The 27,193-nt window shown below is 40.2% G+C and overlaps 2 protein-coding genes across 24 annotated transcripts; both read left to right on the top strand.

The window, feature by feature from the left end:
* Window positions 1–42: 42 nt before the first annotated feature.
* Window positions 43–8,683, top strand: CENPN (centromere protein N). Of its 2 annotated transcripts, none has more exons than XM_064386880.1 (11): window positions 43–271; window positions 852–1,041; window positions 2,113–2,158; window positions 2,709–2,765; window positions 3,192–3,268; window positions 4,327–4,503; window positions 5,196–5,297; window positions 5,859–5,916; window positions 6,326–6,438; window positions 7,035–7,158; window positions 7,471–8,683. In XM_064386880.1, the coding sequence occupies exons 2-11, from the start codon at window positions 871–873 to the stop codon at window positions 7,584–7,586; spliced, it is 1,041 nt and encodes a 346-aa protein (XP_064242950.1). In that variant the 5' UTR covers window positions 43–271; window positions 852–870; the 3' UTR covers window positions 7,587–8,683. The 2 variants fall into 2 exon arrangements, with proteins under 2 accessions (XP_064242950.1, XP_064242949.1); XM_064386879.1 differs by lacking the exon at window positions 43–271 and adding an exon at window positions 326–678.
* A 1,445-nt stretch (window positions 8,684–10,128) lies between these two features.
* On the top strand, window positions 10,129–26,989 carry ATMIN (ATM interactor). 22 transcript variants are annotated; one of them, XR_010346994.1, is made up of 7 exons: window positions 10,129–10,381; window positions 15,706–15,831; window positions 16,795–16,994; window positions 17,949–21,056; window positions 22,840–22,873; window positions 25,898–25,971; window positions 26,053–26,989. XR_010346994.1 is itself a non-coding variant. In XM_064387307.1 (4 exons), the coding sequence occupies exons 1-4, from the start codon at window positions 10,169–10,171 to the stop codon at window positions 19,777–19,779; spliced, it is 2,370 nt and encodes a 789-aa protein (XP_064243377.1). In that variant the 5' UTR covers window positions 10,129–10,168; the 3' UTR covers window positions 19,780–25,320. The 22 variants fall into 22 exon arrangements, 1 of the variants encoding a protein (XP_064243377.1); XR_010346989.1 differs by adding an exon at window positions 23,155–23,231 and having other exon boundaries at window positions 25,898–26,989; XR_010346979.1 differs by having other exon boundaries at window positions 17,949–24,757; window positions 26,059–26,126; window positions 26,881–26,989.
* Window positions 26,990–27,193: the final 204 nt, after the last annotated feature.

Genomic DNA, 27,193 nt, shown 5'->3' with positions numbered 1-27,193 from the left:
ATTGGTCGGTTCGAAAGGCGGGCGCGGGAGCGGCGTGTGGCGGCCGGGCCGGGCCAGATCAGATTCAGATCCAGATCCAAATCCAGATTCGGATCCGAATCTGGTCCCGGTCCGGTCGGTCTCTCGGTCGGTCTCTCGGTCGGTCACGGGGTTCTGCGCGCTCGTGCCTGCTCTCCAAGGGCCCCGGACGCTCATCGGACCGGACAGACAGCAACAGCAACAGCCCTGGGCGGCACCCAGCGCCCCATCCGTCTGCTCGCACCAGGCCTCGGTCAGTAAGGGGCACTTCTGAGGGCGTGACGACACTTGGTTTGTTCAGCTTGCAGAACAGGAGACTGAGGGGGGACTCATGGCGGTGTACAGCTTTCTCCTGAGGGGAACTGGAGGGGCAGGCAGTGGTGACTGACGACCAGTGACAGGATCCCAGGGAATGACATGGAGCTGTCTCAGAGGAGGATTTGACTGGATCTAAGGAAAAGATTTTTCATACAGTGGGGAGTGGGCCACTAGAACAGGCTCCTCAGGGCAGTGGTCACAGCACCAAGCCTGACAGAGCCCAAGAAGTGTTTGGATGACACACGCAGGCACCTGGTGGAATTTTCTGCACAGGGCTGGGAGTTGCACCCTGATCCTTCTGGATCCTTTCCAACTCAGGATATTCTGTGGTTCGGTGTCTGTGTAAGTTATTGCGTGTATTTTAACTTACCACTGTCTATGTCTGTAGTAGTGCTGCACTCAGGACTGCCATCAATGTCAGCCAGTTGTGCCGAGGTGCAGCTCTGTACACCTTTGAAGGGAGCAAGTCCCCCGAGCCTGCCTGTGGCTTGGTCTGACTTTCTTTAACCTTTCAGCTTTCCAGGTGGTTCCACCATGGATGAAACTGTGGCTGAATTCATCCGAAGGACTGTGCTGAAAATCCCAAGGCATGAAATCAAGATGATGCTGCAGAAATGGGGCTTTCTCTCTGATGCACAGCTGAAGACTCTAAATTTCCACCAGATAAAGGACAACATCTCTCAAGAAGTTGTTCAACTCTGTGAGGTAAATCCTCTCCTTCAAGAAATGCCATTAACATATAGGATACATGAGAAGCATAATGAAAAAAACCTGAAACATTAATCTTTGGCCTCAAATGGTACTTTGTAGTCTGGAAAATGTAAAGCTGAGCTGGTAACACCATTGGCTTTTTCTGATCTATTGGAGTGTAGAACAGCCCTATACTAAGTATGCAAATATATGTTTTGAGATCTAAGTTATATTTGGTAGACAAAAGCTCGGTATGTTAAACCTTTAAAAAATGGGAGTATTTCCAAATTGGGAAATAAAGGCATTGACTGAAATTACAAAGTCCTGATTTAAAGCTATGTAGTACAGGTAATGATAGCACTAGTTTATATCTTTAAAACTTTTAATTTTTTTTAACTTTACTTGGCTAGAATTACTTCCATTCAGCATGCTGTAAGCAAAAAAAATACTATCTAACTGTGATTTTAGTGTACCAGAAGTCTTTAATATGAATCATAACCCAAATAGTTGCAGTTATTACTGCTGCATCTTGAATTCTATAGCTTTTGGTATGATTACCTTTGAATTTCATGCTCAAAAATTGCTTACCTGGAGTGTGGATCAAACTATAGGAAAGAAACTCTTAAGTTATTCTCATAGGATGGCAAATGCCATATTTTAAAATAGTATTTGTTTCTGAAATACTTGTATCTGTAACAAATTTTGTCATGCAGTTTCTTAAAAATCTTTTCATGCTGTAGAGCATAATTAAGCAATAACCAGTAGGTTAAAACTCCTGACAGTGAAATACCAGTCACTGATGCACTGTCATAAATACCCACTAACTTTATTTCTAATTGCTTGTACATCACTGTAAGGATTACATTCCTCTTGCTGCCTCTGCATTTAAACCTTGCTGAAATAATTTTTGTTATTGATTTCTCAAAACCTGGGACTCAGTGTGGTGCCTTTGAAGAGAGTGTATGTGCTGTGGGCTTCAATGCAATGTCCTTTGAACTACCAATACTGAGATTGTTTTTCACTTGACAAACAGTGTGATCAGGCCTTCTGGACCTGTAGTTCATCATGCACTCCTGTTCTTTCTAGGAAAATTCTGCAGACATAAAGGAAGCAGCAGCTCTAGACATAGTTTGTAAGTAAAAAGTGAATTAAATTTTTTTTTTTTTTTGATGAGTAAGTTGGTAATGCTCTTAATTACATAGTGATGATCCTTTTGGGGTGCAGATGCATTTGAGGTAAGCATATCATATTTTAGATGAATCTTATTGGCCTCTTTTACACAAAGCTCAAGATCAACAAAAGTATATAACTCATAACTCCAATATGAATTCACAACTTGTTTAGACAATAGTTTAAATCTCAAGGTTTTTTCTAACAGTCTGCATGTCTTCCATTGGGCAGTTTAGGTAAAACCCTTCCTTAAACATTGAACCCCAGGGATGCCCTTTATTAGCCACTCACCAAATTAAGAAAGAACTTTACATCTCTTTTAATAAAAAAAACCTTATTTCGCTTTAATGATTGCTATGAGTGATAGTTGAAGAATGTTAATATGTTCTATTGCATTATCAGAAGTCATATTTTTAAAGTAACCTGTCTATAAAAGTATTGTAAAATTCTTTGTTCCTTTAATTCCTGTTTGACAATACATTACGTTATTGAGCAATTCCTGTTTTTCCTAGACAACCACATCTACCAAAACAAAAGAATGTGGAGTGTTTACCAGATGAAAAAAACAGGTAAAATGTCTTTCCTTGCTGTAATCCCACAATTCTCATCAGCTTAGTGCTGTGCTGCCTCATATTCTACATTATAACCACTATCCTACATTTTAATGTAGTCTCATCTGGATTTTTTCTGTAGAGAGATTTTTAACATTTTACTGCAGCCTAGTGTGGATTTTTCAATGGAGATAATCTTTAATGTTTTTTAGAATATTTTCCATTTCCATTGCTTCTCAAGCAATTAGTAATTACTAATTAAATATTAATATTTTCTCTGTATAACAATAATATGGGTCAGCATTAAAATACAGCTTTTTGTATAAGGTTATGCAACTTTCTTTTTTTCTGCTTAATTTTACTTCAGCAAAACTAAAAACATCTCTAAACTACTTGTAAACACAAATCTCATTTCTGGTTGGGTTTTTTTGTCTCATGTAACAGGAGAAGAATTGGAATGTTTTGACATAACAGATTTCAAAAAAAAGTTTAAAAGAAGACTTCGATCAGCCCTGAAAAATGTAAGAATAAATCCATTCTAAATTTGCTTCGTGGCTCTGGTGTCAATATGTTGTTTTCATAACTGTTCCTCACAGTTTGAGTCAAGAATTAAATGGAATTATTCATTTGGGAATGATAGGAACTGCATGTGAAATAGGACAAATGTATTGCATACCTGGTTGAGCAACTCACAATTGTGCTGGAAGGAAATAAAATGCAAGTTTGTGTTAAAATGTGACTGGCTTCAAGAAAGGCAGCATGTTGGTGGTTTTTTGTTAAATCTTTGCCTAGTTTGCAGGAGCCTTTAGTTGCTTTAGCTCAGCAGCTTTATTTGGGCAAGGGAATAAAAAACACCTCTGGCTGCTCACCTGTGTCACTCCATGACACCCAGTGGGTTCCCACTCATAGCAGGAGAGGGCAACAAATCCCAATCACACTCACAGCCACTCAGCTGCAGTTCACATCACTCTCTTATTATAAAGTTTTGCAATATTTTGGGGTTTCTGTTGGTTTGTTTTGTTGTTTTTTTTTAAGTCAACCTACTTGAGTCAAGGTAAAAAAAAGTAAACAAGGAGCAAATCAACACGAATAGAAAAGGGAATGTTTAGATGTTTGATTGTGTATTCTTGAGCAGTGATAAATATTATATTCAGGTCTAAAATCACAAGTTGATCAAAAGTTTAGTTTCTCCAAAAATGGACACATTGGAATTATTGCCACTAGCCCTCCTTCCAAACAGACATCTTTGTGTTGCTTTCCCAAAAGAGAGATCAGTGCTTTTGTAATAAGCTATTTTCTATTTTCAACCTTCAGAAAAAAAATGTATATTGACAGGAAGAAAAGCAATATTAAAGTTTGAAAGGTATTTTTTCTTTTTATCTCAGTTTGTGAGGTTGTTGTTTTTCTGTGGAAATTTTATTTCAATACAATCCTTATGCCACTTAGTAGGTTTTTTTTTCTTATTCAAGCAGTGGAACTAAATTATGTTTGGGTCTTGTGGACAGAGGTGTTAAGAGATAAGAAAATATTTATGGATACCTAAATGTGTTGATAAATCAAAACTTGTCTTTTTCTATAGGTCACCATCACCTTTAAGGAGTATGAGGATAATGCCATCTGGATTAGAGTTGCCTGGGGAACACCATACAAAAAACCAAACCAGTACAAACCCAGCTATGTTGTGTACCATTCACAGACTCCCTATGCCTTCATTTCTGCCTCAATCCTCAAGAGCAACTTGCCTCTGCTCTGTCAGGTACAGATTCAAACTGCTCACACCCTGGCTTCCCCACAGTCATGTAGAGCTATAACTGGGTTAGCTTTTAAGAGGATTGGAAAAGACGCCTCACTTAACATCATTTGCTAAACTCAATATTTGTTTTTCTCCTTAGCTCATGATAAAAATGGGGCAAAACCCAAATCTTTGGATTGGTGCATTGTGAATAAATTCCGTTTATTGGGATTTTTACTGCTCCTGGATTTAATTTCTTAAACAAGTCTTGGGCAGTATTCCATTAAATTGTCTCACAGAAGTGGCAGAATATTAGATCAACACTGTTAACTTCAAGAACTAAGCATAAGAGCTCATCAGGGAATCATTTCTGTTTACTTGTGATGATCTGCTTTGGTAGTATTTTCCCTCTATTTAGAAATTTCCTCAAATTTCTGTAGTAGTAGTAACTCAAATATCTTATGAGTGTGTTTATTTTTCAGCTGATAAGACTATGGAACTTAGCCTGTTAATACTGTGAATGCTTTTAAATATTAACCTTAGCTGTGTAACTATCTCTGCAATGTTTTTTTCAGATGGGAAAATCCTAGTTAAAGGGCAGCTGCTTACCTTGGAACAAAAACATCACAGTGTCTATAAATGCTATGTTTTTTACATATTACAAACACAGCAATGATTAAATCTGATGCTAAAACAATTTCAATTTTTATTTAAAGGCCCTGATTGTTGCTTCCAGTTACCATGACATCCGTGAAATGGAGCTTCGAAGTCATTCTTTAAACTCCCTTAAAGATATTGTGTTTAAAAGATATAGCCAGGTGAGCCACTTCACAAGTAAATCCTAAGATAAGTCTTGCTTTTTGTTTCAGGCCTAGTTCTCACCCCTTAGCAAGGGGGAAAATTCACCTTTTCCAAGAGACCATCAAGTTAAAATAATATTGAACTACTGAGGTCGACAGCCTTTCATGAAGGTAACATTGCAATGGGGATGTAATTATTTGGTATCCCATATACTCTTTATTATTGTAATTCCTGATGGCTAAACTCGGACTACAAATTATATGAACAATTCAGTCCTAAGCTTTTTTTATCATCCTTTCATTAGGCTTCCTAGAGCCATGAGTTGAAGGCTGTTGGAATGGGTGCTTAGTCTGCTCATCCATGCAAAACTTGTAAATAGGGAAATGTTCACAAATATCCTAAGACAGGCATTTTTTCCAAAATTAGGTTGGCTTTCAGACTTCTAGTAATGATCAAAATTTGGAAGATCATTCTTCCAGAATGAGAAATAAAAGGAAATATATTAAAGTTTTTTCAGCTAGATGTTCTAAAAGTAGAACTGAACCAAAATAATTTTTCCTCTCTCTCTCTCCATTTAGAACTTCCAAACTCACACTCCAAAACCTCTGCAAGGAAGGAACGTAGAACCAGAAAATGGTATGTATAATTGAAATGTAAGGCAGTTTAAATGTCATTCCTGCTAGCTTGTGAAATGAGATTGATAAAAGGAAATGTACATATGCTCCATTCCCGTTATGTTTTCCATCCCTGATGCCTTAATAGCGGCTGGCACTGGGAGAGGTCAATGTTTCCTAGGAGTGGCACTGCACATGGAAACCAAATCCACTCAGTGCCCAGTATCTCACATTAGCTTGTGTTTTTCTCTTGGTAAGAACTGCAAATATAAATGGTAGAGACAACGACCTTATCCAAAAAAAGAGTGCAATGAATTCATTAAAACTATTATTTACAAATTTTCATTGGAATAATCTGATCAGCAAAACAGGATTGCACCAGCTGACAACATTGTCTTTCTTTTTCTTTTTCCTACTTTTTTCCCCTGCAGCAGATACAAGGATAGTTGAAGAAAACAGAAGTGAGAAAGAAAGAATCCACAGGCTGAACCAGGAAGTTTTTGGTAGTGGTCCCCAACCAAAACTCGAATTTGCACAATACAGGGTAGGAAAAGCAACCAATTTTATTTGGGGTTTCTAATTTTAATGTAGTGGCAGTTAGATCCAGATTTAAGAAATATTATGGGGTTTTTTAAACTTTAGGGAGGACATTTTAAAATAAATGGGTTACAATTCTCTGATTGAAATTTGGTCAGAGTTTTAGATTGTGTTTCAGTCTTTCAGCCTTGTGAACTCAGCATTTTGAGCTGTTTTTGTAACAAAGGTAGACTTAGACTGGCAGTGTGTTGGAGCATGAGAAGTAAGGGTTATTTTAAGTACATACAAAGCTTATGCTATGTATGACACCATAACTGACTTCTCAATGATGCACAGGTTTTATTGCATGAACAGATAAATTGAAAATTCTAAGAAATACTTCATGTTTTACAGTATTGCTGAACAAGCTGCTTCGTGCTTTCAGCAGAAAACTCTGCCACATGGTGGCACCCTCAGATTTTACTACAACATTCCTCCAGCTGGAATCGTGTTATCACTACAAATTGGAAACAGTCTTATTAAAAGTTTAAATGTAATATGTAATAACATATAAATAAGGTACATTCATTGCTTGTACTCACTGGTTACATTTTGTGTTAACAGCTTGAGACGATGTTTAAAAGTGATCCTAAAATGGATGTTTTGGATAAAAAAGAGCCATTCAGATGTTTGGTCAAGTTTTCTAGTCCACATCTTTTAGAATCACTGAAATCCTTGGCACCAGCAGGTAAGTGTTCCAACTCTGTCAAATGGACTGAAATTCCAGAGTTTTAAATATTTTTGTCATCTTACATTCTGCTTGTATCTCGCATAAGGGAGCATCTTCATAGTTGGTTTAGAAAAAGAAATGTAGAAAAAAAATGTTAAAAATTTATGTCTTAACAATTTATTCTTTGAATTACTGGTTTGTACATGGATACTCAAGCTGTGGCTTTAGTTGTAGTGGTTTCATTTTTTTGTTTCAGTTTTATTAACAGTTATTAAAGGTAAGTTGTAGTTGAGTACAGCTGCAATTATCTGTCTCTCCCTCTCTCCCCAGGTATGGCTGATGCACCACTTTCACCACTCCTTACATGCATACCACATAAAGCTAGGAATTATTTTAAAATTAGAGAGAAAAAAGGTTTATATCCAGAAAGTTTTGTAAGCCCTTAATTTAAAACTGATTCATAGAGAAATATGCAACTCATTTATTACTGGTATTAATCTAAATCATCATAAGGTTTTAAAAAATAAGTTATTATTTCTTAATACCTTACAGGTTTTTTTCCATTTTATGGCTCTGCTTGAATTATTTTCCCACAGCTGTCTTTAACAGAAGTTAGCCTGAACTAATAAAAAAAGCTAGTTGCAAAGTTTAAACAGAGATGATAGTTATTTTAAATTTGAATGTGATGACTGCTCTTAACTGTATCTTAATAGTATTTGTGAAGTTAATAAAGACACAGTAGTAGCTGTAGCTATTCAGTTTGCTATCATAGCTGGAGATGGCTGCAATATTCCAGGTAGCCTTCCATGTTTGGGACAGAACACCTGCCCTGTGTGGGAACAGTCCCTTCCAAACGGGTGGGGCTCCCTGGCTGCAGCTCAGGGATGTTTTTATCAAGTAGATGAATTGCATGCTAAGACTATTTCGGGGCATGGGGGAGAATGGACTTTTGGAATGCAGATGTGAGTACAAAGCTTCCATCCAGCTTCAGGAGGAATCATTGATTCAGCTTCCAAAGTCTTTCTCACCAAGGGCAACAGCCAGTAAGAAATACTTGAAAATCTGCCTGTTGCTGTTAATGTCTTATAAAATTTTGTCTGGGAAGAATACAATGGAAGAGGCAATATTTTCTTTTGAAGTTACATGTTTTAGAATAACTCAGTATTTGATCCTTCTGAAATCCTTACCCACTGCCACTGGATTTTTGCTTGGGAACAAAGATTATGGAATCAAGATGGCAACAGTCACTAATGCAAACAGCTCTGCAATGGAATTCTTTAGAGCTGGTAAACATTGGTAATTGTATAGATATTTCCTGCTTTGTTTTTTGAGATTGATTTGATCTGAATATTCATTTAAAATGTACAAGTTTTTACTTTTAATTCTGTTATCTGGATTTTTTTGTGTGTACTTGGTGTATGTAGAATTCCAATATACTTTCAATATCTCAGTGTACAGAAGCAGCCCTATTTCCAGAGGTTGCATGGGCATGTTTTTGGTTTTAGACTGTAAATAAATGTGTAAATTAAGTCTTCTCATGAAAGTTTGTTTGGCCTGACTTGAAAACATTACTTATCATATACAGATTTTTAGTTTGGTTTTCAGCATCTCTATAACTCACACATGAAAATAGGCTTAGGACTATCTGCTAGTGGTATGGATTTTAGGAATTCCACCTGTGTGACTTAAATGTTGATTTGACAAAGTACTTAACATAATGTTAGGATTGTGGAAGAACTCCAGGTTTGGTGTGATAGACATTAAGAGCTGGCTCTTAACATATTTCACCATACTTCCAGGATTCAGATCCATTAAGATTCCAGCATATATTTCACTCTGTGCAACTTGTTCTTCATAATGCACTCTCCCAAATAACCTAAATGCCTGAGAGGGCAGGGATTTACCATAAAGTTCCCAAGTGCTCTAGAACACTGTGAGTACCTGGCCTACTGCCTCTTGTTTCTGGGAAAGGCAGCCTCCATCCCCTTTTTAGTATCTCTGATTTTCAGAGATGTTTTATCTCTAACTTCCTGCAGGCAGGGATATTCCAGGAACTATGCAGCATTTCCAGGCAAGGAGGTGAGCATTTATTAATTGGTCAGGAAACATCTGCAGCTCTGGGTTCCTTCTTGCTGAGCAGGTGTCCCCATGGAGGAGGTGAGGAGAAGGGGGAATGTGGAGACCAGTCTTGTTTTTCCCATTCCAGTTGGTCTCTTCCAGCAATTTGGAAGTTCAGGGCTGGACTAGATGTGTTTAAAGATCCCTTTCAACCCAAACTATTCTGTGCTGAGCCCAGGCAGCAGAATGCCTGCAGCTGAGGGCACCGGGGCTGCAGGAGGACCACATCCTGGGGCTGCACCTATGGCACAGCTTTACCCAAAAAATGGTGTTCATCTTTTCCCTTAACTTGAGCACAGCTCTAGGATAGCTATAGGACAGCATAGCTGTGTGTTGTGTTGGTGATTCCAATATCAGGAAATCATAGAATATTCTGAGTTGGAAAGGAACCCACAGGGCTCGTCAAGTCCAGCTCCTGGCCGTGCACAGGACACCCAACACTCCCACCCTGTGACTAGGGGTGTTCTCCAGGTGCTCCTGGATCTCTCTCAGGCTGCTGCTGTGACCACTTCCCGGGGACGTCTGTTCTAATGCCCGTGCTGTGCATGAGGAACCTTTTCCTAATACCCAGCCGGAGCTCGGCCATTCCCAAACCAGCAGAGACAGCGGTGCCTGCCTCTCCGCTTCCCGGTGCCACACAATAACCGCAGTCCTGAGCGCTGTGCGGCGGGGGCCGTGCCCGGGATGCACTCGCCATTCCCCCGGCGTGTCCCGGTGCTCCGGGCGCGCCGGGTGCGCGCTCTGTGCCGCGGGAGCGCGCACGGGCCCGCACCGCTCGCAGCCGCCGCCGCGGGGCGCTGGCGGGCGGGGGGCGGGGCCGCGCCACGTGCCTCATGAATATTCAGCAGCGCCGCCGCCGATTGGCCGCCGCCCCCGGAAGCGGAGCGGGGGCCGAGCAGCTGACAGCAACATGGCGGCGGCGGCCGGGCGGCGTGGCGGGGGCTTGGGGCGGCCCCCGGCGCCCGTGAGGGACGTGCCGCCCGCCGGGGAGCTGGTGCGGCCCTCGGTGACAGAGCTGTCCCAAGTGCGGACCAACATCCTGTGCACCGTGCCCGGCTGCGGGAAGGTGCTGCCCAACAGCCCGGCCCTCAACATGCACCTCAGCAAGGCGCACCCGCTCCAGGTACCGCCGTGAGGCCGGGCCGGCCCCGCCGCCCCCGCCCGCTCGGCCCCTCACCGTGGCGGCGTGGCTCTGGCGTGGCGCAGCGCCGTGTTCCGCCCCGGGGCCTGCGGCCGGCTCGGGTCCGGGTCCGGGGGGCGGCTGCGGTGTTGGCTGTGCTGGGGTTTGCTTCGTAGTGAGACTGAGGGGCGGTGTGATTCCCCACCCTGAGGAGAACTGGGGTTCTTCCGAGAGATTCTGAGACAGCTGGGGTTGTTCAGCCTGGAGAGGAGGGCGTTGTGGGGTGACCTGATTGAGGCCTTCTGATACCTGAGGGGAGCTCACAGGAGGGATGGGGACAAGAGCCTGGAGTGGCAGGGCAGGGGGAAACGGGTTCAAATGGAAAGAGAGTAGGTTTAGGTTAGGATTAGGAGGAATTTCTTCAGTGTGAGGATGGGAAGGCCCTGGCACAGGTTGCCCCATCCCTGGAAGCATCCAAGGCCAGGTGGGACAGGGCTTGGAGCAACCTGGGATAGCGGTAGGTTTCCCTGCCCATGGCATGGGGATGGAACAAGATGATGTTCAAGGTCCCCTTCCAACCCAAACCATTCTGTGATTCCAGATGGGAATAATGAAGTGTTTCTCGTTGTCTCTTGTTTAAATTTCCCCTTGTGAAAGGCCAGTGCAGGACCCCATATAAATACAAGTGTGTGTGTGTGAATGGGCTGACCAGTTGTGTTGAGGATTCCTCTAAAATTACTTAGAGAAAATAACCAATTTTGCACATTTTTGTAAACATACCACAGGCAGTTAGGAGTTCTTTGGGACTTAGCTTCTGTTGTTTTACTTGCTTATCACCAATCTTTCTGCAGTAAGACTTTAAAGCCCCACTTGTGAGGTGCTGTGCAAACATGCAGCATTTCCTAACCTTATCAGCTGGCAAACCATCTCCATCCCAACGCCGAGGGCTGTTATGCTGGGGTTTTGTTTGTTTTTTTAAAAATGTCTGAGCTAAAAAAAACCCAGCAAAACAGATGGATGCCATTTTGGAAACAAGCCCTCATTTCCATAATACTCCTGAGCTAAGCATGTGCTGGGGGGGAGGAGAACCACAGTTCAGCAGGCACACATTGAGAGTGGGCCTTTCAGATAGATATCCTTGCTTTTCCCAAAATTGTAATGCCGAGCTTGCAAGGACAAATTGTGTTCCTGGAAAACTTCAAGTGCAGCATTCATAGCTGCGTTCTGAAAGTGCAGCCTCAGTGGGTGAACAATAAACATCCCTGTTCTGTGAAATGGCTACAGAGTCAGTGTGGGTCACACGTGCTCCTTGGTGAGGGACAAAAGGAAATCGTGTCAAGTGTACTTGCTGTCTTGTGTCTCTGGGATGTTTTCATTTCATTTCCTGTACCAACTAACAGCTTTACTGTGTGTTATGTGTTAGATCTCACATGTCCATGTAGGGGGGAGGTACAGCAGGAGTTCCAAGTGTTCTTTCAGGTCAGCAGAGTCGTTTTGGTTGTGATCTGATGCTCCGAGCGTGCAGTGCAGCTGGTGGCTTACATAACTCAGGCTATGATGGGGGAGCAAATGCTGCTTTCTCACCCAGCTTGCTCTTAGCCACCAGTGCCTTGTAGAATTAGAGCACACTCCATACACCTAATTACTGAATCTGGTGATGACTTGGGATAAATGCTGAAACGTGGATGGATGCAAACTTTCAGAAACTTCTTGACTTGTTTCAAGGGCATTGTAATTGAGACTAAAATGTTGTTGAGGCTTAAGAGAGACTAAATATTTTTATACTGGTATTCCCTTTTAAGAGGTAGCTGATTGCTCAAATAAAAATAATTTATTAGATTGCATTTATTAGTGAAATATTCAACTAGTGAAGAGACAACTTGGCAAATGAGGTGGTAAGAAGCTATTGGGAAGGAGAGAACACAGTACACCAAAGGAGAAGGGAGGATGACATGGTGAATTTTCATTAATAAAAGCAGCACCAGTAAGATGTTTTTATACCAAAACCCATGAGGAATTGCAGTGGCAAAGGAAGGACATTTACATAGAAATTGCCCTGTAAAAACAGAGTCAAGTGCAGCAGTATCAGGTTTTAGTCTTGTGAAGTGATAATGGTTTGACCAGCTCTGGTTTGTAACAGAAATAACCTGAGGTGGGAAACCCTTGCAAAATGATTTGGTCATACACGAATGAGCATTTAGGGTAAAGCTGCTGTGAGAAGGGCAGTCCTAAAATATGGCAGAGGGATATTCTATGTTGGTACTATAGGGTAAGAACCTGATTCAAATAAGTTAAAATGAACCAGATGTGTAGAAAATAACTGCTAAGGATGATGAATGGCAAGTGTTTCTGACAAAGGGAAATTAGAAAAATTGGACTTTTTTTGCCTAACAAAGAAGATATGATGTGTTGATACATAATTTTTCTGGCTCCTTGACAGAGGATAAGCTAATTTTAAAAAATGAGAGCAGTGAATATAAACTTGAATTTTTTATTTTAATTCTTTGGTCTTTTGGCTATATCATTTTATGGGATGAAGGGAAACTACGTGTATGTAGTTTAAAATGAAGCTAGAAGAATTAATGTAAAGGAGAGGCTGTAGTCAGTGTGAACTGGAAGGGCAGTACACCCTTGGGGTAGGTTACTCAAATACTGCACTACCACAATGGTTTTTATCATAAGAATAAATGCACTTCTCTCCTTGTCCTATTTAGTAAAGAAATGGCTGAGCATCTGCTGCAAAACCCCCATGTTTTAAATAGTTGACTACAGTCTACTGCAACATCATTTAAAATTAATCCTTTGGAGTAAGCCTTTCTGGGCCAGGGAAGCAAGACGTCACTAAGTTCACCTTGACTAAGTCTGTAGCAAGGACTGTTAATTCCTGCTTTCCCAGTTGTTGTCACTGGCCATGTCAGTGTTCCTTACAGCGCAAGGGTCTGCACTGGGAGAACTTCATTGCACCAATATCTGCCTGTAATTTTGGTGGGTGGATGGTGTAGGAACATGGGACATAAAATCAGATAGGTAAGGAAGGGAGCAGTGAGAATGTCTGAAACAGGACTGGCCAGGTGGGCTTGGAGAAGATGCAGGATTAACCATTTAGAGCCACGAGGACTTGGGATAGGTCAAAGCAAGATTAGTGTCCATATACAATACCTTATATGTGTAGAGTATGTCTCAGCTTGTCACAACTAATGTGTTTTGGTCTCTGCCACTAAAGACTGTGTTCCAGCTGTTTAAAAAGCATTTTATTGGTGTCTATAAAGCTTTTAAATACTTGGTATGATTCTATACCTTAGTATTTCAGTAGTTTTAAATAACCTGACTGAAGTTTACCTGTCAAGTGGCTGAACATGTTTCCCATATTGCCCTGTCAGTTGTTGGGTTGTGATGTTAAATATAACACAATAACTTTTTATTTAGGAATAAGTAACTCTAATTGCCCATTACTCAGCATATTGGTATCATCTGCAGTTGGAGAGGCCAAACATAGCTTTGACTTAAAGGCAGATCTTTTCTCCTGAGGAGTTTGACATGTGATGAAAGTGTTCTGTATGAAGTCAGGGTTAAAAAGTGGAATTGGGGCTGGAACAACTAGATTTCTTTGTGTCATGTTCCTGTTTAGGGCAGTGGCCCTAGGAGAGACTATTGACAACAATAGTCACAGTGATGATTCAGCAGAGATAGAACAGACCTGTTTATGAATGGGCTGTCCACAGGGAAAACTGCTGTACAAGGCACTTAGAAGGTAAAAATGTTACATGAAAACTCCCTTTTTAGAGACTTATTCGAGGTTTTCTTGATGTGGCAGGTGATTGTTTTGGTCAAGAGGCTCTAAACGTTGCTTGAGTCTGATATTAATAAAAATGAACTTGTGGCAATGGCAGCAGGTAGCAGTGTTGAGTGTGTGGAAATACAACTGAATGTTGCTTGAAGGGATTACATTTTACAGATTATCTTAGTTTAAGAGGTGATTTGAGGGAAAACAAAACCATTGAAATATCCCCCTCTCCAGCTTCCTGAGGTGTAAATGAGAGGACTTCAAAAGCAAGGCATGAGTGCTGAGGACAGCATTGTTGGGTTGTGAGTAATTGTGGGTGGGTAAGAGGTGGGGGTGTGAGCAGGGAAGCCCTTTGGGCCCTGGCAGCTGAGGTACTCAGTTTGTTTGCTTCACACGAGGGCTGTTGTGCTTTGTGCATTCTCTGTGTTTGGTGTAACCTGTGTAAACACGACCAGCTGGAGATGTGCCCAAAGAGGTAGTTAGGGAGTGACTGGTGTGAAATTAACCTTCCATTACTGACTGTGCTCACTGTCCTCATGCTAAGGAAAATCAGGTGCAGAGGTCAAACAGAGCATGGTCCCATTTCTTCCCTGAAAAATCATCTTGGGGATGCCATCATGGACTACACTAACTGGCTCTGGGGACAATGTTTGGCCTCCAATTTAGTCTCAGGATGGAAGGAGACTCACAGCTACTCTGAGCATCAGATTTTAAATAGTTCACTTTTAATTCTTTGCTCGGATACAGATGCCTGATGCTTCTACTGAGACCCTTTCAATTAGGGTCTAGAGGTATATGTCTTGTCTGGTTTCCATGCCAGTGTCTTCAGTAGGGAGGGATTCTATGTGGTTGAAGAATCTGGACAATCCCACTAGTATGTCCTTCTTACATGTCCTTCTTTGAGCAAGTTGTGTTGCTTTCTTCTATGTCCTTGTGAGGATCAGTGAGACAACTCACATGGAAAGCCTGGATAGATGGTCACTTAGTGTTTGCAGGGTCAGAATTAGCATACCAGTTGTTTCATAGTTTAAGTGAGATGTGGTTTATGATCTAAATTAGGTGGCAGAGCATACTTGGCATTTTTTATTTTTATTACAAGTAAGCTCTAAACATTGCTAACAGAACTCCAGCATCAAGGAAGTGTTGTGTTTCAGTGACTAATCTTAATGGAGCTTCACATACTGTGCTACTAACAAGTAAAACCACATTGAATCAGCAGTCTAGGGTACTATCTGTATGGAAATTTTTTTTATTCAAATAACAGGAAACATAGGACAGGGAGTGTCTTGGTAAAAGTAAATAGTACAGTACCACTACTCCATAGAGCTTGTTGTAATTGAACCTGGTAATTTTGATGGGATATTTGAAAAGTGGCATCCACACAGGGCAAAAACTCCATTTGAACTTTCAAATCACATAGGAGAGTGCCTCCAGCTAATTGAGATATGTAAACTCAGTGAGCCATAGTTCAAGTGTATTCTGAATATTGTCTTGAATATGCAAACCTGTAGAAATGTCAACTTCTCAACTGGTTCTTTTTCAGGATGGAAAACTTAATGCACCAATAAGGAAGGGTTTGAAAACTTCACAGAAATTCTACTGCTGTCCTATTGAAGGCTGCCCTAGAGGACCAAACAGACCATTTTCCCAATTTTCTCTTGTAAAACAGGTATTCCTGTTTCCTGAAGTATTTTCACACTTATTTAGTCCTATCTCTACTCCAAAGAGTGTGCACTTTTGCATACAGATACAAGCATAACCTCTCAGCACATAGCAGAAGTTAGAGCACTGTATGCAGCGACTCCAAGTGCACTTGTGATTCATGAGTTTGCATGTTTGCATGGTGATATTAGAGGACTTGAACCTTTTGATCAGACAGAGGCCAGTATGTTCTTCTAAACTAGATCAGAGCCCCTCTCCACAAATTAAACAGATGGAGAAAGATTAAAGGAGAGGGGGAAAAAATTATGGTAGCAACTGATGAAGGTTTAAACTGTGGCTGATGCTGTTAACTGCTTTTTTCAAGTGGTCAAGGATTAAGAGCTTTTCTCTGCTTCAATATTAAAATGCATTTGTTTACTAGTTAACCTGTTTAAGAAAACATATAAGACTTGGTTCTGCATTAGAGAGCAAAAAGAGCACTGTGCTGCAGTTGGTTACCTGTGCTGAGCTGGGGTTATCTGTAGGAGCTGAGTGGCTGGCACTTGGTACCATAAATGAAAAGGAAAAATTCTGGTGTTTGCTCTGGTGTTGACCTGTATGACTTGAGATTATTTGCTCAGTTGTAGATCCTCAGGAGTGTGCACATTTTGCAGCATAACCTTACTGTGCTCATTGGGCAAAACTGATCTATAGATTTATTGATGTCCACAGGGAATCTTCAATGGCATTAGAATGGGTAGATGTTTATCTGTGTTTTTAAGATGCATGTAGCATCAGCAGATTTGCAAACTTCAGATTCTCTCTATTGACTTCTTTAAACTTATTTGTAGTAACGCTTTAAAGAATAATTAATGCTACACTTCAGTGCTACTTAGCAACTAAAATTGGCAGATATTTTCTCCCCTAACCATGATTTTATTTTTTTAATCTTCACTGAATGCTAATGTTTACTTTCCCTTGTGTATTCTAGCACTTTATGAAAATGCATGCTGAAAAGAAGCACAAATGTGATAAATGTAGTAACTCCTATGGCACAGAATGGTATTTGAAACGGCATATAGAGGTCTGTGGCAAGACTTTCCAGTGTACTTGTGGGTGCCCTTATGCCAGCAGAACAGCACTGCTGTCTCACATTTACAGAACTGGCCATGAAATTCCTGCAGAACACAGGTAAAAGTGAAGCAGTGAAGTAATGATACATTCATCACCAAGTCCTGTGTGTCTCATGTGCTGCTTTTTTTTGTCTCCTTTCTGTTTATTAAATAGGAAATTAGGATCATGTTGTTTTAGTTGCAAAGCTGTGTGCAGTTTCTTTGTTGCTTTTATGAGTTTCTGTTTTGTTGAAGGCAGTGGTGGTCATCTAATCAGTAAGATCTGGTTTCCCTACACAGAAAACAAAAAGTACTGATGACACTGCAGTGCTTGGCATAAATGGTGGTGGTTTTTGTTGCATCTGCTTTTACAGTTCTGTGAGAGTAGACATGATTTGGAGATATTTGTAGCTGGTAACTGAGGTGTGGAATGAAGTTCAGGTTATTTTCTTGTACAGTCTAGTCATTGTTGCAGTTGTTGGTGGGTGTATTTTTTACCACCTGTGTTTAGATTTAAGTTTCCATATGTCCATATGTTTCATAAAGGGCAATCTACTTTCTGAAGCCTAGCCATCTTTGAGGTTCAGCTGCTGCAAAATTTAAGTTTTGTGTGAAGAATTGCTAATTTTTATTTTCTATTTCCATGAGAGACCATTACCTGTACACATATTTTAAGAGCTCTGTCCCTTCAATGCTCAGTCTGAGTCAGTGTCAAAATAACACATTAAAAGTCTTCAAATCAATGTGCTTAATCTAAGAGGGGAAGACACCATCTAAACTTGCACATCCATTTGGAAATAGGTCTCCATAAGGGGTAGTGTTTATTCTTTTTTAAAATGAGAAATCAAGGAATGACATTTAGCAAAATTGAACTTCATGGAGTCTTTTTATGTTTTAATCTGGATTAATTGTCTTCTCGTATCCAACCTCATCTGTGACTTCAGTTTGTATTTTCAGTGCAGTGGCTCAAAAGAATGGAAGGCAGATGTTATGTGTTGGAAAGAAGTATAAATTATTGATCTCATGTTCACAGGGATCCTCCTAGTAAGAAAAGGAAAATGGAGTCCTCCGTTCATAATCAGCAGTTGGCAGAGAAAGCAAACGAAGCATTCAGCAATACACACAGTACTGCTCCTGGCACTCAGGAACTGGAGTCCTCTGAAGTGAAAGTAGCAGCCTCTCTTGAAGGCTCCTGCAGTTCTAACTTCACAAACCAAATGCAGCCAAAATGTGCACCAAAGATGCTTTTACCCAAGCCCAAGGTGGCTTTGGTTAAACTTCCAGTGATGCAGGTTGCTCACTTGCCTGTGTATGTATCTGCAACAGACTCTTCTGTCAAACCTGCTGTAGTGGCTGTTGATAATCGAGGTTCAGTTGTAAGTACTGTTCATTTATTGCCTCAGTCTATAGGAATCCTGATTCCAGCCCTGGAGGCAGAAACACTTGTATTTAAAGACAGTATGCCTGTTTCAAAAGTGACAACTTCTGGTGATCGCGAGCCAGTAAGTACTGGTGTACAAGTTGAATTGGACAAGGTTACATCAAATAACCCAGGGCAAGAGCTGGGGAATGTTTGTCACAAGAACAAAATTTCTTCAATAAATATACAGACTGACTTATCTTATATCTCACAGAGCTTTGTACCAGCTGCAGCCTGGACTCCCAATTCTTCTGTGTCCTCTTGTTCTCAGACAGATCTGTCATTCAGTTCCCAGGTTTCATTGCCCATCAGTGTACAGACACAGACACTGCTGCCTGCTTCCAAGCTGACTTCATCCATAGCTGCTCAGACTGATGCTTTCAGTCAGGGCTGTTTTCCAACGTGTGGCATTTCCAGAGAGACTCAAACCAGCAGGACACAGGACTGTATTGATGGAAGAGTACAGATGGACCAGGCTGTAATGTGCAGTGACATTTTTGACAATGTTCCTTCATCATATAATGTTTCTACTCACATTGAAATTCCAGAAAACAATTTAATGCCTGCAAATATAGATCAGACCTTGCTGCAAAGAAGTAGTTGCAAGAGCCCGAATCAGGATACAGTTAAGTCTGAATCCCTTATCAGCTTCAATACACAGACTAATATACTTCCACCTCAAAATACAACAGATAATCAAACCCAGACAATGGACCTGCTAAGTGATCTGGAAAACATTTTTTCAGGAAACATGTCTGGCCAGACACTGGATAATCGTGGCCTTTTGTCTGAGACAAGTTCTAATGCTGACACACATCTTCCTTCTGCTCCATCACAGAGCACAGGGATAGACTTCGACATTGAAGAGTTCTTTTCAGCATCCAACATCCAAACTCAGACTGAAGAGAGTGAGCTTGGTACCCTGAACTCTGAGCCAGTTTTGGAGTCACTGGACATTGAAACTCAGACTGATTTCTTATTTTCAGATAGTGCCACTCAATCATATAACTGCCGAGGCAGTTCTAACTTCTTAGGTTTGGAGATGTTTGATACACAGACACAGACAGACTTGAATTTCTTTTTGGACAGTACTACCCATCTGCCTTTAGGAAGTATTCTGAAACAGTCCAGTTTCTCAATGAGCACTGACTCATCTGATACAGAAACCCAGACAGAAGTGTATATGGCTACTAAAAATACACCTGCTCAGAATATTGAAAGCAAAGTCCAGCTCAGTAGTGCTGAGACCCAGACTATGGATAGCTGCTTTGAGAATCTGGGGAGTTTATTCCTTACCAGCAATGAAACACAGACAGCAATGGATGACTTCCTTCTGGCTGACTTAGCCTGGAATACAATGGAGTCCCAGTTCAGTTCAGTAGAAACACAGACCTGTGAAGAGCTGTGCTCCTTGTTCCAGAGCTCTGACAAGCCCAGCCACTGAGTGCTAATATAACTGTTTCTTGTGGTTTGAATTTAATTTATTGGGGTGGGAGAGATGGCTTTACCAATTGATCCACTTTGCATTATTGAATGTACTTGTCACAAGCAGTTGACCTAAGAGACTTTTCATGCTGAAGGTACTCTATTGAATATGTAACTTTACATAAACTATGTGTGTATAAATAGAGGGGAAAGGGGGGGCTGTAACATGTTAATGTACATTTTGAACCTTAAAAAATTATGTGGTGCCTATGTTCTTTCCTCAAACTTCTTTATGAAGCTGTTACTGCTTTCATCTAAGTGGAAGAACTTATAAAGTTGTTCTCTGTATCTCTCTCTCTATTCCTGGCTTACATGCAGGGTTCCAATGTGCTGGACCAAAACCCTGACCTGTTCAGTTGAGATGCTTCCCTGAACTTACGGGGGAGGATTCTATTAGTGTAAGCTACTTCTGTTTACTTTTTTTAGTAGCTTGTATTTTAAATCCGGCATGAACATAATCAGCCGTATTGTCTTCTTTTACTTTATGCCTTCACAGCTCTTTCTCCTGCATAAGCTGACATTTTCCAAATACCTGTCCAACACACTAGACACCTAGAGATTCATGAATTGTTGAAAATATTTATTGTTTTAAAAGTGTGTAGAAAGCAGTATTTTTTTTTTCCCTGAGTGGCACTGATGCTCTTTGAAGGGTAGGAAAAGAACATGGAATTCATAATTGTAGGGAAAATTAGTATGTTGTCCTTTTAGCTAGCATAATAAATGGGACTAACATTTTTAGAGTCTTCAGAAGGGATTTGCTTAAATTATTTCTGTCTTGAAGATGCAAATGTTACAATGTGTGTGCCTCAGAGACTGGAATCATTTGGTTTTGCTGAAATTCTCCTAGCTTTACTGAGATACAAGTTGAGAAATGTTACAGTGGTTTACTACCTTAAGAGAAATCTTTAAAAATGGACAATTAAATTCCTTAAAACACTCACCTTGACTTCTGGTTTTGGACTTCCTGCTTCCAAAAACAGTTGGAATCCATACAGCAGAACTGGGAGATGAGCTCACAGAAGCCCTTCCAGAACAGCTCTATCTTGCTTTTGCACTTTGATCTTCAGCCCTCAGTTCCTGCAGCTTTCACAGTTTCCCTGAGTATAGTCAAACTCACACAAACTGATTTTGCAGAGAAAAAGCATATGACCTGTTGGCACCTTTTTTTTAATGTTTAGGTTGCCCCTCATGCCACTGTTTGCAGTATTTTTCATTTACATTAAGCCAGTTGTGAATGTATGTTGGAATTTGGCCTTAAGTAATTTTTATCTCTTGCTATAATATCTGTGAAATGTAGGCCTCTGGTTTTGTACTGGACAGGTTTTAGTTTCTGTAACCTTAAAGGAAAACTCTGTGTGTCAAATTCCTGGGTCTGTAACAGACTTTACTCCTCCGTTGTTAGAGGAGAGATATTGGCTGCATATTTACTGTGCAGCCCAGCAGCAAATGTATGTCCAAGCCTTAGGTTTTGAGGACTCCCTATGCTTTGTGCTGCATATTCTCAGTTCAAGGATGTGGGAGTTAAGTTACTCATTCATTGCAGCCAGCTTGTTTTTGTTGCAGATGAGCAATACCTTTCTTTTATCCTTTTTTTTTTCTTTTGTCTTTTCCTAATATTTATATTGCTGTGGTGAGTGTCTTTACTGAAATAATCTCTTCAGATTAATCCTGATACTCACATTTTCCTCCTGAGACCCCATCTGTGTTGCCTGGTCGATTTTTCAACATTTCTAGGTATGATTTCAGACACTTCCAGTCTGGCTGAAGAAACTGCAGAACGGAATTTTGCAGTTCCTCAGGAGAAAGTCACTCTGCTGTGGGGAATGTCCCCAGGTTTCACAATGTCTGTTGAGTTCTCATCTGTAGGGTGGGATATATTTAAAAAAGGAAGGCCTCCCTTGTAATTTTGTTTCTTGTGAAGATGACTGACTCATATTTACTTGCCTACTTTGAGAGATAAGATAAAGAACGAAGTTGGGTTAATTTATTCTATTGCAATATCTTTCTAGTAATGTTGCAACTTCACATTTTAAAGTGTTTTTTTTCCTCTGGCTGGAATACCAGAGAATGCTTCTTCATACACTGATTTCTGTGTTTCCCATGTGCAAGTTGTCTGCACTGACATGTGAAAGAGAGGCAGTCACTATAAACCTGGTTTGGGAAAAGGGTATTTTCCACAGCTGTAGAAGATGTTTGTTACCTCTGAATTTAGAAAGTCAGCCTTTACTCTGCAAGAGAAGCAATCCTGGGTGCTGAGGAGCAGAATTACTGAAGGGTTTGAATTGTAGCCATCTGAGAGACCAACAAGGTTTAAAGTACTTTGAAACTGATTTAGAAATTAGAGTGATAATTGCCATGTTATTGTGTAAGCCAAAGCTCTTAGCATCAGGGACTGTCAGGAAAAGACCCAAAAGTTGTATGGATGAAATCTTATAATGTAATCATTACCCAGTTATTGCTCTTTTTAATTAAAAGTCTTTCTGAGCTTTGCGTATTTTATTAGAACATGCAAATCACAATCCTTTCACTCATTCTATTTAAAACAGTTTGGACTTTAATTAGGTGAACACAGTACTACAACATGAAGTCATTTATTGAAAGTGCAGTATTAAGAAATTATTAAATGTCTGCACTGTCTTAGGAAAGACGAAATTCTGACCAAAATTAACTTTTTTCTTCACTATATTGGTTCTCTATGAATTATTCATTTAAAAAACAGGATCATGCATGTCTGGCATATGTCACTCAGTTTGGATTTATGAAGTACTTTTGTGAAAATGTGAAGACTGAAGCCAGACTTCATAGTTTGGTGAATCCCACAGAAAACTTCATGAAACCTGATTTGAAACACTATTGCTGAACATTATGAATTCTTCACATTTAACCAAAAAGGCTCTCTTGAAAAGAGAGCCTCTTGCAAAAGGCTGATTTTCTATTTTTACCTTTGTTATAAAATAAACTTCAGGCACAACCATTTCTGGGTGGAACTAAAATGATACTTATCTCCCTTTTTCTGCAGTTTGTCTCTGATTTGATTTTCAAGGCACTGTATTGTAAGTATTGGTCAGCAGTGGCTTACTATCTCATTCTTTTTTGTATCCTCTATTGCCATTAGAGCTGCTATACAGAAAGTAACATCAGAGTCTCTGTAGCCTCTTAGCAGAATCTTTTATCTGGAAGTGATGCTAATGTTATGTGTACTTACCCTTTGTGTTTCCTGCTTAATTCTGTTAAGCTGTGATTGCTGGATCTTGATCCTGACGCCTGTGTAACACTATTATAAAATTGAATTAGTACTTTTGTAGTTTCATTTGTGCTTTTCTTTAATGTATAGAGTCAAACAAAGAAAACAGCAGATTTGAGACTTGCGTTCTGTGAGAACATAAGCATAAACAAGCTGAAAAATGAAAGGTCTGTCTTGTTACCTTCCATATTTGTTTGTCAGAATGCTGAAAGTTTGTTTGACTGTAGATGTTTCCTCTTCTTACAGCTTTATTTGTGTCTGTTTCTGCTAATACACCTGTAAATACTTTTTGCTGTGGATAGGGAGGGAGTCCTCCCCAAAACTTTGTGTTTGCCTAGAAAAACTGGTAGTTTTAAGTCAGAGTTTGCTAATGCTACATATTCTTAGTTATGTGAAGCTGCTTGAGTTTAGAAAATTCTCAGTTCCAAAGGATATGAAAGCATTAAAAAATGTATATATACTTGCAGCTGTAAATTAAACAGCTGCAAAAGAAACCTTGTGAAACCTCGTTAAGTTTTGAACAACTTGTTCGATGTCTGTAACTTAATGTATGTAACTAACTCCTTAGAAATTTTTATTTCAAGGCACAATACACAGTTGGTTTTTTTTCTGTTGGAAACAAGAGGCTGAATTTCCTTGTTAGTCATATGGACCCCATTTGTGTAGGGGCAAGAGAACAAAGAACGATGTCTGCCTTCCACTGTTCTGAGTCCTTATGCTGCTATGATGTGAATTGATTTTTTTTTTTTGTGAGGCTGGGTAGAAATGTAAGAGTTGGCAGGACTGGGGGCTTAGGGGGCTAGAGGGGGTTTAATAGCCTTTTAAATGTAAGGAAATTTAATAGAACTGATACTGAATCATCATAGGGTGCTCAACTTGCAAAAGAACATGTTCCTGAAATGGCAACTCGGAGGTGAACTAAATGTGCTTGCCTTCATCATTAAGGTTGTACAGCTTCCTTTGCTTTAATATATTTCTGATGTGTGCTGATTTTTTAAATATGATCTTAATGTACCATTTGCTGTTCCAAATACATTCACACCAAACTGTTGATACCATTCTGAGCCTTGCAAGCTTTTTCATTCCTGTTTGGTTTAAAGTGCTGCTATGTCCTGGTAGGATGGGCCTGCAGTAACCAGGCTGCCATTGACAGCAGGAGCACTGTGAGGATACGGCTGTTTAATGGTAGCAAACAAGTGTGTGGTGCAATCGTGCATCTTCTGTTTCTTTTGTTGTTGTTTTTATAAGAGTTGATGTGAATTTAAATATGTGCAAGAAGGACTTGCTGCTTAGAACAGGACTGAATTCTCTTGTTTCAAGTGCCATTGCTGTGCAATGAACAGAACTCCGCGTTCAGCCCCGCGGTCAGGGTGAGGGAATGTTTGTGTTTGTGTTTGTGTGACTCTTCACTGAAAACGTAACCAGACAGCCTGAAATGGTGGAAACGCCTCAAGGACCTGCTGAGTTAAATAACAGAAGTCCCTTTACTTGTGACCGTTTTTCATATGCTGGCTTTACAGTACCTGCAACAGCTATAGAATATAGCTATGGGATATAACAGATGACTTGGGGTGGTGCCAGCTCTACATTTCACAACATCCAGTGCTTTACATGCTTCAAGCACCTGCATGCAGAGCTAGATTGACAGTACCTCTATCTACAGACATTGCCAGTGCATCTGTGATAAAGCTAGGTATGAAATATGGCCATATCTTTACAGCTTAAAGACTTCAACACCTGATTACAATCTCATTTAAGTTTGTAATTATCTGGAATGAATGAGTAATAAATCTCATGGGTGAGTCTTTCCCAAAGCGTGTGTGAGTTAATCTCAGCAAAGCTGAGAAATGTCCTTAAAATATTTTTCTTTTCATTACTGGTTGTTTTGTTTTTTTTTTATTTAGTGGACAAATCTATTTTTCAAAGGATGTTCATGTTTGGTTCTTGCTGTTTAAGCCAGTAAACTTGCAGTGACCAGATAAAATCAAGCATTCATTTCTTAAACCTATTTACAAGTGACAATCCCAAAGAAGGAATGTTGTCCTAGTAACTGTGAAACTTGTAATTACATTATTGCATGCAGAGAAAACCTTGTGCCAAAATACTGTTTCATATTTCCCTCTGTTGGAACTGAAGTGTTACACAAAGCTACTACTACTAAGTTATTCACAAGTATTGAAATGTTTTGTTCACAAATGAAGCACTTATTGGGTCCTGTAAATTATACATATTTTGGAATAAAGTTAACTTCAATCATTTTTTGCCTTCTGTTTTAATGGCTATGACCTCTGCCTGCAGAGGCCTGGGTGGGGGATCCAGTGCCTATTGGCAAGTACCACCCATTGCTCCTGAACATCTTAATTTTAGTTTACAAAATCTCTACCAACTGAAAAGCTTTCAAAACATATCCTACAACGTCAGTTCTTGATCTCTGGAGGTGCAGAAAGGTTCTCTGTCTCAAACCTTTCGTCAGCTCAAAATGTAATCTCTGCCTTGTACATGCAGTGGAATGAGAACCTCTGCAGAGCAGTTTCAGCTCTGTGGCAGATGCCTCACCTCTACAACAGACTCTCAGGACAGAGTTCCTTTCCTTTCTTCCTCAACCTTGCCATCCACCCCTCCTGTAGGGTGATTTAAGGTTTCTAGTGTCATAACAGCCAGTAAAAATTCACCTGAAGTATGGTGATTCTATTCTAATGCCTTATTATTTTGTAATGTATTTTCTTTAGCTAAGAAAATATTTTCTGCTACTGTAAATATTAAAAAAACCCCAAAACCTAGAGTGGCTTGATTTGAGCATGTCTGATACTGTGTCCTGTTTCTTCCTGTACAGCTCCCATGCTTAGTGATGATCCCACCATCTTCTGTTAGTTGGAGGATATAAAATGCTGATTTTTGTTGTTACCTGTAAGTCTTGCTTGTGTGATTCAGAGGAGGTGAATGAGCAGAAGCCTCGTGACTGAAGGTTCATGTGCACTGTTCCCTCAGCTGCAGTCATGAATGAGTGAAGCATTCCCTGGTGGACAGCAGGAGGCTGCTGTGTTCAGCCCCATCAGTCTGAGGTAAGCATTTGCAAACAGCAGCATTCAGGTATTTCCAGAGGGGAAAGGGAGGTATTTACAGAGGGGAAGATGTCATAAATATCTAGAAACTAAATTGCTGTTCCAAGCGTTTAAAATCATGGAACAGATGTGTAAGATCCTTCTGGGAGTAACAGCCCTATTCCCATCACAGGGATGATTCTGCTTTAGATTAGGCTGTTGTTTCAGCCTTTCATCATGCAAAATGGATTTGACTTATAGGCAGAAGTCAGCTACTTTGACAGACTGCACCTCTAGAAACTTTCACAAATGGCAGACAGTCCAAAAGGCAGGAAAAACGTAACTCTTGATTGAGAACAGACTGAGAAGGAAGTGACTTCACAGACAGGGAAGCCCCATGTATTTTCAAACTACTTTCTTGCCTGCTGTTGCTGAGAATTTTGCTGGCAGTGAAATTGTTCCTGACTGGTTTGGGTTTAGTTCCTGAATATCTTTCATTTGAAGAAAGTTCATGCTGGCAAGCTGATTGTTTTCCATCAGAACAATGCAGTCAGAGGCTGATTTTCTTTCTGGCTCCAGGGTTTGACAGTGAATCAGTCCTTTGGATGTTTGGACCTAAAACAATAGGAGAAAAATGTTGATTTAACTTTCAGGTGTTCCATCATTGCATTTTCACATTGTTGTCAACAATTCATGTGTCTTGTTTTGGCACCTTGAATGGAGGAAGCACTTCTGGCTGATCCAGCCTGTAACTTTATTTCCTTTCCTTGAACAGGAATGGTGTTGTTCTTGAGAGAACTTAACACAAAAACAAGAAGCTGCTGTTTCCTCTGCTGGAAGAACCCAGTGTATTCAAAGGCACATAACTTGATTAAGTTTATGATGGTTGAGGTGTTGTGTATTTGTTTCTTTGTTATTTGTTCTAGGTCTTTAGCAGCTTTTCTGGCCTTCTGCTGCAGGTCTTTTAGAATAATCTGTGAGTGTAGTCTATGTTCTTGTATCAGCTTGTAGTAAAACCTCTGTCTAATCTGGCAGATTCAAAAAACACAGCAACACTCTTACCTGGCGTCAAACACTGGAAAACATGA

The sequence above is a fragment of the Passer domesticus genome, chromosome 12, assembly GCF_036417665.1.
Source record: "Passer domesticus isolate bPasDom1 chromosome 12, bPasDom1.hap1, whole genome shotgun sequence".
NCBI lineage: Eukaryota > Metazoa > Chordata > Aves > Passeriformes > Passeridae > Passer > Passer domesticus.
This window is presented reverse-complemented; position numbering and strand designations above follow the sequence as displayed.